Raw genomic sequence first — 13271 nt, forward strand, 5'->3', positions numbered from 1 at the left:
TGTGGCCCAATTCATGCTTGTGCAGAGCAAATGGACGAGTCCTGCCCCATGACGAACGCACCACTTTCACATGTTTTCGCGCTCGTGGAGCCTATAATCAGCGTTGTAATTTTTTTTTTGCAAGGCAAGAGCCGGAAATACATTCTGGGTAGTTCCTTGTGGTGGTTTTTCATTATATGTTCTTTCGTAGTATACTGCTCAGGGACTCGGAGGGTATCGCTCGTTGAAACCAGCAACGCCAAGCCCTCAATGCTCAAAAGTCTACCTGGAAACGCTTACTCGTTCGTATGCGCTCACCGTACAGATAGAAAAGCACTGGTAGCGGACACATAGCCAAGGCGATAAAGCCAAGTAAGGAATTTCCCCAACCAAGCCCGAGACGCTCATACATCTTGGGACCGGCAAGAGGGAGCAATGCACCCGCCAAAGATCGGAAAACAGTGTTGGCAGCCATAGCGGATGCAGCGTAGGTGGTGAAAGCGTCGACGAGATATGTGCTCACGGTCATCTAGATGGACATACGGAGATGTGTAAGCAGAAGGAAATATGCCAATGAGGGAGGGCGACCTTGGCATCCGTGACTTACAAAGCTGATGAGCATGCCTATTCCAAGGAAGGAGGTTCCGATGATCGGTACAATCCAGTGGGTCTTATAGTACGCACTCCATCCATAGAAGAACAAAGAGATGGGCACGAAGAACGAGCCCGGAATCATCGGTGGCAGTCGGTACTCGGGCTTCATCCCGCCTTTCTTCTCGGCGAGATAATGGAGCAACCGATCGGATGTTGCACCAAGAATGAACAGGCCGATGAAGGAACCAATGCCGATGCCGAGGTAGGACAGACCGACTGAGCCCTGGGACCATCCGTATTGGCCCTCGAAGACGGCACTGATGGTGGTGAAGAGGAGGTACAAGTATCCGTAGATGATACCCACGTAGAGCGAGAGCAGGAACACGATCGGCGACATGAAAAGCATCTTCGTAGGTCGCACGATTGAAAACATGAATAGATCCATGGGCTTACGGCCCGTGTCGTAGACGGAGCGGAGATTTTCGTTCCCCGTCTCTTTTCTGAGCTTCTTGGTTTTGGCGGCCAGAAGCGTAGGCGCATAAGACTCGCGGATGGTGAACAGCGAAAGCACAAAGATGAAGCCACTGGCCATGGCCAAAACCCAAAAGGTCCATCGCCACCCCTTCGCCTGGGAAAGATAACCACCAGCAACCGGTCCGACGACGGGGCCGACCAGGGGACCCAACGCCCATGCAGCCATGGCCCCGCCTCGATGTTCCTGGACGAACATGTCTGCGATGGAGCCAGCGCCGATCGTGAGTGGACAGCTTCCGGCAAATCCTGCTAGGAATCGGAAAAAGGTCAGGCTACCAATATCGGGCGCCACGGCACATGTAATGGTGAAGACGACATAAAGGAAGTTGCAACAGTTGTAGACGATCCGGCGCCCCAAGATCTCAGACACCGGCGCGATCAGCAGTGGACCAAAGCAGTAGCCAACGAGATATACGGAAACAACAAATGAGGAGAGCTCAACGCTCTTGACATTGAAATCATGAACTACTTCCGAGACACCAGGCGCAAACATTGATGAACCGAGAGGTCTGTCACCCACAATTTGGGTTAGTCCGAAAGCCCATCAGAAAGAAGAAGAGAGGGACTGAGAGGTAAAGGAGAGGTCATCGTACGTGAGCAATGTAATCAAAGCAATTGAGACCGTGGCGACCACCTTCCTCTTTGTCGTCCAATTCAATGGATTTTCAGGGTCATCGGGCCCGTCCCAGTCAACAATATTAGGGTCGACAGCTTCTTCGTCTGCTTTTTCGATGGTTTTTCTTTCTTCGTCCGGAGTCACACCGCGTTCCAAGTCACTCGCTGTTTGGTGGAATGACTGTTTATCGCCAGCGACAACATCATACACCTCCCGATTACTCGTTGCGGGCGTTGAGCCATCGATGGAGGAGGCTGTGTCGGCTAGATGAAATTCAGTATTCTTCTTAGTGTTATTTTTTTTCCTTTTCCAACACTCGCAAGTTTTGGCCTTGGCAATAACAATAGAGTAAGGAAGCTAGGTAGCGAGCAAAAGCTCCGATCCACGATAGGTAGGATATGGTGTGATGACATACCTCTGTTTTCCTTCATCCTGCCTTGCTTAGATGATCAGACAAAAACGAAGTTTGGGAAGCTTGCGTGAGGCTCTCAACCCTGATCCGATCAGAGACAGGCCACTGGACTTTTAGATGAGGACAAGGTTAGGCCCAGGGTTAGTTAGATCGCCGATACGCGACCGAGCCAAACAAGTCGAAATCAATCGGATGCAGGATCTTGGTAACTGCCAAAGAGAAATCCACTGGTGATCTCGTCGTATTGAGGCCGCCCCGATACGCGGGGACCTTAAAAGTTGAATGACAGCTAGCTGTAGCGTATTCAGATGGGAAGCTTTATTTGCGACGGAAATGAGAAAGGAGTCATTATTAACAACGATCGAAGGGGGGCAGATGGACGACTAGATGGCGAGAAAGAAAAGGTGCCAAAAGATCACCACAGAACACTACAGTACGGATCGGATGGGCAAGATTTCTTATGTCCGAGATTAATGAAACATTATCCACGAGTCTTATGCATCCGTCGACCTGAATATCGAGGGTTGACCCCTCATTCGGGTATAGCCTAGACTTTCGAGCCAGCCACTCCCAACGAAACAAAGATCAGATCAAGCCAACGAGACTCGAGATCCCCGGCGCATCCACTTTGATCCTAGACGAAAACCTTGTCAATACCTCCAGTGCACGCGTGTGCGTGTGCCCGCCTAAGCATTCAGGGTGCAACGGGCCCGTTCAGCCGTCCACGGTACATTTCAATTCGAGCTCCGGTGTGGGCATTGGCCGGGGTCATGAGTGAAAGGGGTTCGACCGAATGAATTGGGGTCCCAATATATAGAAGAAAAAGGAAAGATCTATACGGTGCGGCTCTGGCGGCTTCTTCTAGACGAGCGCGGCGAAGAAAGAAACATTTCTTCAACGACGTCGTCCTCCCAAGAGGTTGCTATCGGAGCTGTCTTTATCGAACCCATTCGAGGAGGCTCTGGTCGTAGGACCTAATATAGCCATAGTACATAATGCATTACTACACACTATGTGGTTATGATATAGTATAATATAGTATATACCTTACTGTTCCTCTCAGGCCCACAGATTGATCGCAATGGACAACCAAAATATCCATCCAACTCATCATGGGTCCAGCAGGCGTAATGCGGGTGCTCTCCCGCGTAAGTCCATACTAGACTTCGCCTATTTGAACTGGACAAGAACACCGAGCCAGGTGAAGCTGATGGATTGTGAGATATGAGCCGCTGCCCGGCATTTGCATCTAGCGGTAATTAAGTCCAGGACTCCACAGTCCACACACACACATTTCCTCAGCCCAGGACCAACCTAGTCGTTGTGGCTGTCATCTTGACATGATGGGATAACCTTCATCGATCCATCCTGCACTGGGCTGCAGTACTCGACATCCACAAAAGGGGGTCAGCTGGGGAGGACCCGCTTTGATGCAAATGGAATTCTTGGGGTTGGGGTTGGGGTTGAGGGGAGAGCGCATTCAGTGGGGACTTGGGGAGAGTGCGGGGACCCCGTGGCCGAGACCAAAATGGCCCCATCCGACATCCGAGGGAATGGTCGGGCGCGCAGTGGGATTGACTCTGTTCAACTGTGAAGGACTAATTGAAGGGAGGATACTACTATACTGTAAATGTGTAAAGTACATCCAACCGTAGAGAGTCTAAGTACCCGTGCTCAGTTCGCTCAAAGGCTGATACTGAGATGCAGGGCCTCGCCGTCGCCTTGATCTGTGCTGACTCTGGTACTGCAAGACTCAAGTTCGTAAGTACTAAAGGAGTGGACAAACAAATCACAATCCTCGACTCATGTCCACCAAAGTCCTTCCAGAAGAAGCCTGGTTCGCTTAAGCACCTCCCCAAGTATGCATAAAGATAAACACTAATCAGGTTCCACTTGTGCAGCATGGAAGGTCAGTATTATGCCCTTATGAAGCTCCTTCATGCGAGTGCTGCCAGTGCCCCCTCGGCATCTTTTTGCCGATTACACCCAAGATCAGAGGCAAGCCCAACAGCGGGTAGTCTTTTGGAAGCGCATCGTCGCCTGTTTGTGCAGCTGAGGAGCAAAGAGGGGCCTGCTCAGCCGCTGATCGGTCTTACCGTCAACCCAGCCACGCGGAATCCATCCATCAATCAAAATGGCGGGAAACTCAGCTCATTCGTGAGAAGCACACATCCCGGTCTTCAAGATTGTGCGCCAAGTGCTCCACGCAGGAAGGAGAATTGTGTACAAAGCGTTGAGCGCGAGTCGTTTTCGTGATGACGTTCTGATTTTGAGAAAGGGTGTGTCCAAAATATTCACTAGTAAACAACATGCAAGACCCAGACCTACGATGGGGCACTGAACAGTGGGCACATCATCCAGGGAACAGGGAAGTGTCACGCCGTGCTCTAAGCGAATTCCCGAAAAGAAAAGAACCTGTGCAGCGAGCACCATCCAAAGCTGACAATATCCAATCTGGGTTGGGACGAACCCAGCACCAATTATCCGCTGATTCATGTCGCCGAGTATTGAAAGAAACAGTCCAGTCGCCTTCATATAAATTTGCGAGGGTACTCATGCCTGTCTTTACGAAATCCTGGGGTAAATCGAGATACTGACGGCCCACGGGAGGTACGAGCTCGGGCCACTACGCCCGAGCATCACTTAGTAAAATCAGTGAATGTTCAAGTTGCCAAGCAGGCTTTGCCTCGTACCCAATATCTAAAGGCTCAATAGACCCTAAGCAGAAAACTCAAAACAACTGACAATCTGAATTCAAGTAGTGATCTTGGATTGACGTCAAACAATCACCTTCTGAGCACACAGTTCTCATCTGTCAGTAATAGCAGGCTACCCCTTCCCCTCGTAGTATCCAAGCCAACACGTTAATGGGTCAACGAACTCGAGCTTCTTTTCTTTTGAGCTGTTGCTCGATTTAGGGAATTTGACGGAGGACCAGTCCCGATCCTAGATCGGGAGCCCACTATGTTAAATACCAACGATTCTTTCCATGCAGGTTTCATTTGCTATGTTGATGACGTCGCATAGCGCTAGTGTTTTCTAGAAGCGGCTACGACTGCGAGCATTATTGAGGCTTTTTTATATTCTAGTATCCACATCAGACTCTCATGACCTGCGCGAGTCTGGATACTGACCAAAGTCAGATCGATCCATCTTCGCTGAACGCTTCGAGAGGTCTGTAGTACATTGGCACCGATGCTTGGCAAAATTTGTTGATTCAGGGCACTTGGATGATTTTCGGTGACTTAGTACTGGTCTGACGGCAGAGACTGGGTTAGACGGAGCTGCTTCATGTGACACACTTTCTCGTTGAGTGACAGATTTGGACGGGGATATCCGTCCCATTTTTTCCTTGAGAAATACTGACTTTTATGTCGATGAAGTGTTATTCTGAAAGTTCTCCATGTGCCAGGCATCCATAAAGTATGAACATGTCACACGACGTCCAAAGAAGCAATCATTCAGACACTTGACACGCCTCGTGAGACTCGATACCGATTGAATGACACGTACTCACGTACTAACAAGTCAAACTGTGCACCTGTATTCTGGATTGTGAGTGGTCACGAGGCAATCACAAACGGTGCATTGGGCTTGTCTCCTTTTGACTCAACCATGATCGCCGAGTTCTTTGGAGGTGTTCGAAAGTTGATTAGCCTATCTCATTCTACTACTGGCTATTAAAGCTCAGATTCCCGGCGGAGACCTTGATATTTATCTTGTCTGCTTCCTGTGTGTGGTCTGGCTCTGGAGCGATATTATTGTTGGGTTATCTTGCCTCACTCAGCTCGTGGTCGGCTGTATCGCTCAGACCATATGTAAAGCGTGGCAGTTATTGTAATTGTGTGAGGGTTGACAGAGCTACAACATTTTCAGTCCGCGGCATCAAAACGGCTGGACCCTTGGGAAAACCGTCCTGAGGCAAATTGCTTGGAAACCAAGTTCCTTGGCAAACAAGCAATTGCGAGCCGGGACGGGGCATGATTGCGTTTCATTCGATAAGACTTGCCAACCTGTGGGTGTTTTTCCTGCCAAGAAGAAGTGGCTTCAAGGCTTGCTGACGGCCGCCCCTCACCCGTTGGAGGATAATGGAAGACGATCGAGTGGGAATGTTGGGCAATGAAGAATGGACTTGCCTCTGACATCGGGCTCTTCCAGCATGACGTGATTGCCTTCATCTGATAAGAAGCCAGTGGCGTCTGTGCGGGTCCCTTTGGTCCCTTTAGGGAGCAGCGCGGGACGCGCGACCCGCTCAATTGGTCTTCACTTTGAGACCGAGGCGCGATCGTCGTCTGAGGTCTCTTATGGTCGCACATTCATGATTTTGGTTTGGTGTGTATCATGGCACAGCTGTAGCTTTCGCTGTTTTGAGACACCAGCAGTAGTTGAATCAGGCGTGGTGTGTTGCCCTCATCTCGCTTGTCATTTTTGCTTCCATGGCTCTCGGGATGGAGCTTCGGCAACGCAGAGGCCGTGAGGCTCATCAGACCTGCGCGAGAGAATTTCTCGCACATCATGTGGGGCGGAGGGATCGCTAAATCCACCATAACAAGAAGAGTTCGTGGTCGACTTGTATCATCCAGTCCCCTCTGTCAGTGTGTCTCGAGCGATTTGACGTGGCGGGATTTTCTTGTCCAACATCACTGACCGTCGCAGCTTCCAGAGCCGCAGCGATTGGGGAGGCAGCCTGTGGTTGTGGCCTGAGCGAAGGCTGGACGGACGAGAGTCGATTGATACCGAGATAAGAGGTACTACAAGTAGTAGCGGGGATAAATACTTTTGCAGTACCTCTCTGCTGAAGTGCTGATGATCTTGAACCTGCCAAATCCTCGATCGCAAGGTACTGTCTCGTAGCAGTGGGCTGCCGTGGTACCAGCCGGATATCCGTTTGCGGGCTTACTTGGCTGGTTCTACGGACCAGACAGCCGCTAGTCCAGAGAGGAAATCTGCTGGATCGGAAGCCAATCAGCAGAATGGACCTTTCCCGTGAGTGGGTTAGTGGAGCTGGCTACCCCGGTATATGATTGGCTGTGACTATCAAAGGTGGGGGCGCGTTATCAGATTGGCTGAAAATGGCTCGGCGCAAGAAAATTATCTGATCGAGCAGCTCCGCACCTGAAATCGCATTGAGCACAGAACAAGCCGAGTACCCACCGAGAAAACCCGCCGACGACACCAAAACTCGTGTTTCGTGGGACCACGAGGTGATTTTGAAAAGTCGGCCCATTGCGGCCCTTACCCGAGCGATTCCGTGACCTTGGAACTTTTCATCTCTTCCCAATCTCATCTCTCATCCGATATCCAACAACTCCTCATCTCCATCGTCTTCTCTTCCTATTCCGGTCACGGAGCAACTCGATTCAGCTCTGAGGGATACCACAGCACTCGTCTGCCGATCTCTCACCCGGTGCTGTGTAACCTCCCCTCATCCTTTCCATCCTCCCAGGAATTCAACCTCATCATGGGTGTATTCGATGGCCATGGCGGCCGCGACGACACTGGGCGTCTGACCAAGTCGGTAGTCGACGCGTCTGATCTCCACAGCTCAAAGCATGCGCAGTCTAGGACCGCAGATACGGCGCTGGAGATGTCTCCCGAGCAGGAGACTCCTACCACTAGCGACACAGATTCATCGTTCGGTGTAAACGGCGTCGATGACGACGAGAAGGAGGTGCAGCACAACCCCGAGCACGTCACTGTGCAGGCGGGCTTGGGACAACAGAAAGCTGAAGCAGCAGCTCTGGTGTGGAGCCGCAACACGGTCTTTGCCGTCTACGCATGGTAAGTCTCGAATGACTCCGCCTGGACTCGTGCGCGAATTGGTTTAGGCAACAAAGGCGCACGAAATGCTGATCTGGACTCACGCAGGATTTGGGTCGGCTTTTTCATGCTGGCCTTCCACTCCGCTATGAGCTCCACGCTCATGAATTGGGTCTACAGTGACTTTCAATCCGCTCCCCAGGTGTCAACCTCGTACATCTTGGCTAGCATCATCGGTGGAACGCTGAAGCTCCCGCTGGCAAAGACCTTGCAGCTATGGGGTCGTGGCGAGGCTTTGCTTTTTTCCACGGCTGTCTACATTCTAGGCATGATCATCTTGGCAGCTTGCAACGGACCCAACGCATTTGCCGCAGGATACGTCTTCTACTGGATTGGATACTATTGTATCTATCTCATTCTCGACATCTTCGTTGCCGACACCACAGGACTGCGGTCGCGAGCATTTGCCTTCGCCTTTGCCAGTACCCCCTTCATTTGTACCGCGTTCACCGGTTCTTTGGCAGCGCAGTCAGTTTTCCAAACTGCTGGCTGGCGCTGGGGATACGGCATCTTCTGCATCATCCAGCCCTTCGTGTTCATTCCTCTGGCGGTGGTGTTCAAGTTTTATGAACGAAAGGCTATTCGTCTCGGAGTGTGGCAGCCAAGAAACTCTGGACGCACAATGTTCCAGTCGGTCGTTCATTATTTCCATGAATTTGATGGTAAGTCAAACCTATGAAACACAGATACCTTCTGTCAAGTCGAGCCAGTGCTAACTTCCTTTATTGTAGTGGTGGGCGCACTCCTGCTGATGGCCGCATGGGTCATCTTCCTGCTCCCCTTCAGTCTAGCTCAATATGGTCGCTCTCAATACGACTCAGCCACCTTCATTGCCATGATCGTTGTTGGATTCTGCATGCTCTTTGTGTTCGCTGCATGGGAGAAGTGGTTTGCCCGCCACCATTTCATCCGCTATGAAATGCTCAAGAAACCTACCATCCTTGGTGCCTGCATCTGCTCGGCTGTCGCTTTCTTCAGTTTCTATCTCTGGGATCAGTACTTTTACAACTTCGTTCTGATCACATATAATCTGAACGCCAGTATGGCCGGCTATATGATCCAGATCTACAATGTGGGATCAACCTTCTGGTCGCCTATTCTGGGACTGATCATCTGGTGGACCAAGCGCTTCAAGTACATTGTCCTCTTCTTCGGTGTACCTTTGATGCTTCTTGGTTCTGGCTTGATGATCTACTTCCGTGGCTCTGAGCACGGTATCGGCTACATCATCATGTGCCAGATCTTTATTGCCTTTGCGGGTGGCACGATCGTTATCGGCGAGGACATGGCCGTGATGGCAGCTGGTGGCCGCGAAAATACCCCCATGATGCTTGCTTTGATTGGTCTCTTCTCCAGTATCGGCGGCGGCATCGGGTATGCAGTGTCTGCTGCTATCTACAACAATGTGTTTGTGGATGCGTTGACGAGCCATCTACCCGACGACCTCAAAGCCAACGCAACCCAGATCTATCTTGGAGGCATCGGCGTGCAAAGCACCTACCCTGTGGGTTCTCCTCTTCGCGATGCTTGTGTCTATGCATGGGGTTATGCCCAACGCATGAACTGTATTGCCTCGACTTGCGTTCTTGTGCTGCTTATCCCTGCCGTCGCTGTGTGGAAGAACTACGATGTTGGCAAGAAGCAAAATAAGGGTACCATGCTCTTCGATTAAGCCTTCCTACTTACCGTTGTCTCTCTCGATGAGACGACATTCTTTTCATGATTGATGTTTTGATGAGAGGAAGCATTTCATCTCCGTCTCGCTCTCCTGTTCTGCTTGATAGGAAGGCTGTGGCTTGAGCTCTGCGTCACTGACAATCTTCGCGTGTACCATATTGCCTCTGTACATATTAGCATTTGCCAACATAGAATTTTACATATCTTTGACACGAACTCTTCTTCATATGCCTTGACCTTGCACACACAATTCTACAACTTATTGGCTATCTTTCCACCTCTGTTGATCTTCAAGTCATGGATGCGTTCGACCCCGCACTTGATGCATTCTCGTGGCTGTTGCCCCTTTGACTTAACGGTCAACAAATGAAAAAGGGTGCTGATAACGCCGGAATTTCAGGCAATGCTCCTCGGTCTAGCGAAGCCAGTTGCCGACGTCGATGGACAAAACACACGGGGGTTCTCCACAGATGGGAGCAACGTTACTGGCTTCTCTCACATGTGAGCTCTCAGCAGGCATGTACTAATGCCGAAGCGGAGGTACCAGCTCCCGGCAAGGACTTTGCTCGACTTGAGCAAGAGGCTGTTGATTCCTGGTCTGAGAAGTTAAGACCTATCAAGATCAGGGCAGGAGGAGTGCGTGATGCCATGATCGGCGCCTTCTGGAGTGGTATCTACCGAACTATGCTCTCGCCTCAAAACATGACCGGAGAAAATCCTGTGTGGAAGAGTGATGAGCCGTACTTTGATTCATTCTATTGTATCTGGGATCAATTCCGTGCCCAATTGCCTCTTTTGAGTTTGATTGATCCAAAGACTCAGACTAACCTGATCTGCAGTCTGCTTCACACCTACAAGACTGAAGGCTGGCTACCTGATTGTCGCATGTCTTTGTGTAAGGACTGGAATCAAGGTAGTTCAAATGCAGATGTGGTCCTGACCGACGTCTTTGTGAAGAACCTTACCGGCATTGATTGGGAGCTTGCGTACAACGACGCCGAGAACGAGCCCCTCGAATGGTCCTACGAGGGCCGTGGAGGTTTACAGAGTTGGAAACGACTCAACTACATTCCATACCTAGATTTTGACTACCCTGGATTTGGAACCAACTCACGCAGCATATCTCGAACTGTGGAATACGCGTACAATGACTACAGTCTCGCAGTCGTCGGGAAGGGACTCGGCAAGAGCGAAAATACTAAATACCTCTCGCGTGCGAACAATTGGCGAAACTCGTTCAAAGCCGACCAAAAGTCGGTCTCGGAGAATGGGACAGATACTGGCTTCACGGGGATTTTTCAGCCGAAATATGTGAATGGTACTTGGGGATTCCAGGATCCAATTGCGCGCCATTCTTCGAGGCGGTTGAAGTAACCCATCCCATAACTAATCGCACTGCGACAAATCAGAACTCAAACTTCGATCCGACCTACCGAAAAGTCTACATACAGATTGCCCTGCTCAACGGAAGGCTGTACACCAGGAACTGGATTGGGCATGAGTTCTTCACACAGGGAATGACGCTTGAGCTGATGCTCGGGGAGCATGAAAGCGATTGGGGTACAAGGGTGGAAGATCTGCCGCCAAGTCTAAGCGATAATCAAGCTCGTGACGAAGCCACGGATGCATGGGGTTGGAATGATGGGGTCTTGATTCTTGGTAGTCAGGATCTGGAGAGAGCTTTTCAATTATCTTGACATGCGCATCCATCGCTGCCAGGCCCGAGCAATTCGCATAGTGCAAGGTCCAGGGAAGTTTCTTCAGAAGCTGGGACAAAGAGACAATCGTCACCGAGCTGGGAGCTTGTCACGAGATTCAAGTCACCTCGAAATTCAATTCTTATGATTTCCCGCAAATGAGCACGACCGCCGAGCGACGACTGAGATGTCTTAATTTGAACCAGGAAGACTCATTCGCTTGGGTTGGGAGTGGAACTGATTCTCTGTAAGCCTCGGCACAATGTTCGAAGTAAAGCCGGAAGGGCATTCGAGTGTAATCGTCGGAGGTGCATGTCATTTTCTTGTTTGACAACCTGCGGAGAGCAGATACCTAAATCTATCGATTGACTGATCGTCATACTAGCGAGGCCATCGACTTATGCCTCGGTCGGCATTTCTTCCGACGGTTGAGTGGGAACATGAAACTCAGTTAAGGTTGGAGACACCACGATGCGAAACGCATGATCTCTGACTAAGCTTTCTTTGTTGCGCCTGCTGCGGTCTGGCCACTCGTCCTACAGATCCACGTCCTTCGTCAATTCCAAACCTCCCCTTCGAGGAAAAGAAAAGAAGGGGAACTATCCTCAGCGCCGGAGCTTGACAAAAACTCAAGATCGAACTAATCCGTCCCACCTTCCATCGTTCAATTTCCTGCCTCCCAGAACTCCCCGCCCCGGCGACTCCGTTCCCCGGCGCCCGTCGACATGGCCAACCGACAAATGACACGGCGCATCGGCATCAGCGCTGTAATTTCCATATGTCTGATATTTTTCCTCTTTCTCCGTCCACAAGGACCACTCAGCCCTGCGGTCCGGGCACCAGGACACATCAACCACGGTGGGAATGCGGCATCCGGGGTCGTCATTCAACCAGACACGTTAAAGGGGGCTGTGATAATGCCCAAGCTAGGCAATGCGACAGCCAAGTAAGCGGCCCTTGACTACAAATGACTACGAATGACTATGAAAACATACCAGTTTGAGACATTTCGGAGTCGAAGATTACTAGGAGTTAGGAGTCGTGTCGGCTGATTATGGACACCATGTTCTTTTGACTTGACAGAGCGGAGTTAGGTCGTGCGACTTGGAAATACTTCCACACTGTTATGGCGCGATTTCCTGAAAAGCCTACCGAAGACCAGCAGGATGCATTACGCTCGTACATTCACCTTTTTGCACGATTATATCCATGGTACGACATCCATGATCGCTCTCTGTCTTCCTCCCCGTGGACCGAATACGGGGCTTCTTCACCTCGATCTCGTGGTGGAGTAGACTCCACAACATACAAGAAGACTGACAATGTCATAGCGGTGAATGTGCGGAACATTTCCAGCAACACTTGAACAAGTACCCCCCACAGGTCTCCTCGCGCAATGCTGCCGCTGGGTGGGCATGTTTCATTCACAACGAGGTCAATGCGATGCTTGAAAAGCCGGAATTTGACTGCACCAACCTCGGTGCATTCTACGACTGTGGCTGCGCCGAAGACGAAGCCAAGGGTGACGATGGAAAAGATAAGGAGAAGAGCAAGGAGGCAGGTCATTCGGCGACGACCCGTGGCGACGGCAAGCAGGATGCGGGCGACGCACACGATCACCTGGCCGTGGAGATCTCCAAAGAAGCGTAAGTTACCGGACCAAGAGACCTAGAATCTGCACGACATCGCTAGTCTTTGTCGAAGCTCCTTTTTTTCCCTGTTGTCGGAGTGGTCTTGCGAGGATTCGGACTGACTTTCTGACGGCTTGCTCCTCGTCTAGAACGACGCGTGGTTAATGTTTCTTCAAATCCCAAGCCTTGGCTCTTTGTGTGGGATTCCTTTGACCTACTTTGGGTGCTTCTACCGCATGCCCACGGCGTTTGATTCACTTTCTCTGCTTTTCTTCGTTTCTACATACTTTCAGACCTTACCGGAGCGGGTC

General features: G+C 50.8%; 4 protein-coding genes across 4 annotated transcripts; 3 read left to right on the forward strand and 1 right to left on the reverse strand.

Annotated features, from left to right (window-relative positions):
- Window positions 1-253: 253 nt before the first annotated feature.
- N7539_002814 (MFS transporter) lies at window positions 254-2154 on the reverse strand (the record flags this gene model as incomplete). Its single annotated transcript, XM_056932417.1, has 4 exons — window positions 254-508; window positions 587-1616; window positions 1701-1986; window positions 2139-2154. The coding sequence occupies 4 exons, from the start codon at window positions 2152-2154 to the stop codon at window positions 254-256; spliced, it is 1587 nt and encodes a 528-aa protein (XP_056792376.1).
- Window positions 2155-7596: 5442 nt separating this feature from the next.
- On the forward strand, window positions 7597-9627 carry sit2 (putative siderochrome-iron transporter; the record flags this gene model as incomplete). Its single annotated transcript, XM_056932418.1, has 3 exons — window positions 7597-7916; window positions 8004-8617; window positions 8687-9627. 3 exons carry the CDS (start codon window positions 7597-7599, stop codon window positions 9625-9627), a joined length of 1875 nt encoding a protein of 624 aa, XP_056792377.1.
- Window positions 9628-9998: 371 nt separating this feature from the next.
- On the forward strand, window positions 9999-11006 carry N7539_002816 (secreted glycosidase; the record flags this gene model as incomplete). Its single annotated transcript, XM_056932419.1, has 1 exon — window positions 9999-11006. The coding sequence occupies one exon, from the start codon at window positions 9999-10001 to the stop codon at window positions 11004-11006; it is 1008 nt and encodes a 335-aa protein (XP_056792378.1).
- Window positions 11007-12054: 1048 nt separating this feature from the next.
- On the forward strand, window positions 12055-12979 carry N7539_002817 (flavin-linked sulfhydryl oxidase ERV2; the record flags this gene model as incomplete). The annotated part of the gene is made up of 3 exons (XM_056932420.1): window positions 12055-12275; window positions 12413-12541; window positions 12661-12979. The coding sequence occupies 3 exons, from the start codon at window positions 12055-12057 to the stop codon at window positions 12977-12979; spliced, it is 669 nt and encodes a 222-aa protein (XP_056792379.1).
- Window positions 12980-13271: the final 292 nt, after the last annotated feature.

This window comes from Penicillium diatomitis, assembly GCF_028827545.1.
Source record: "Penicillium diatomitis strain IBT 30728 chromosome Unknown utg000003l_segment0_segment0, whole genome shotgun sequence".
Lineage (NCBI taxonomy): Eukaryota > Fungi > Ascomycota > Eurotiomycetes > Eurotiales > Aspergillaceae > Penicillium > Penicillium diatomitis.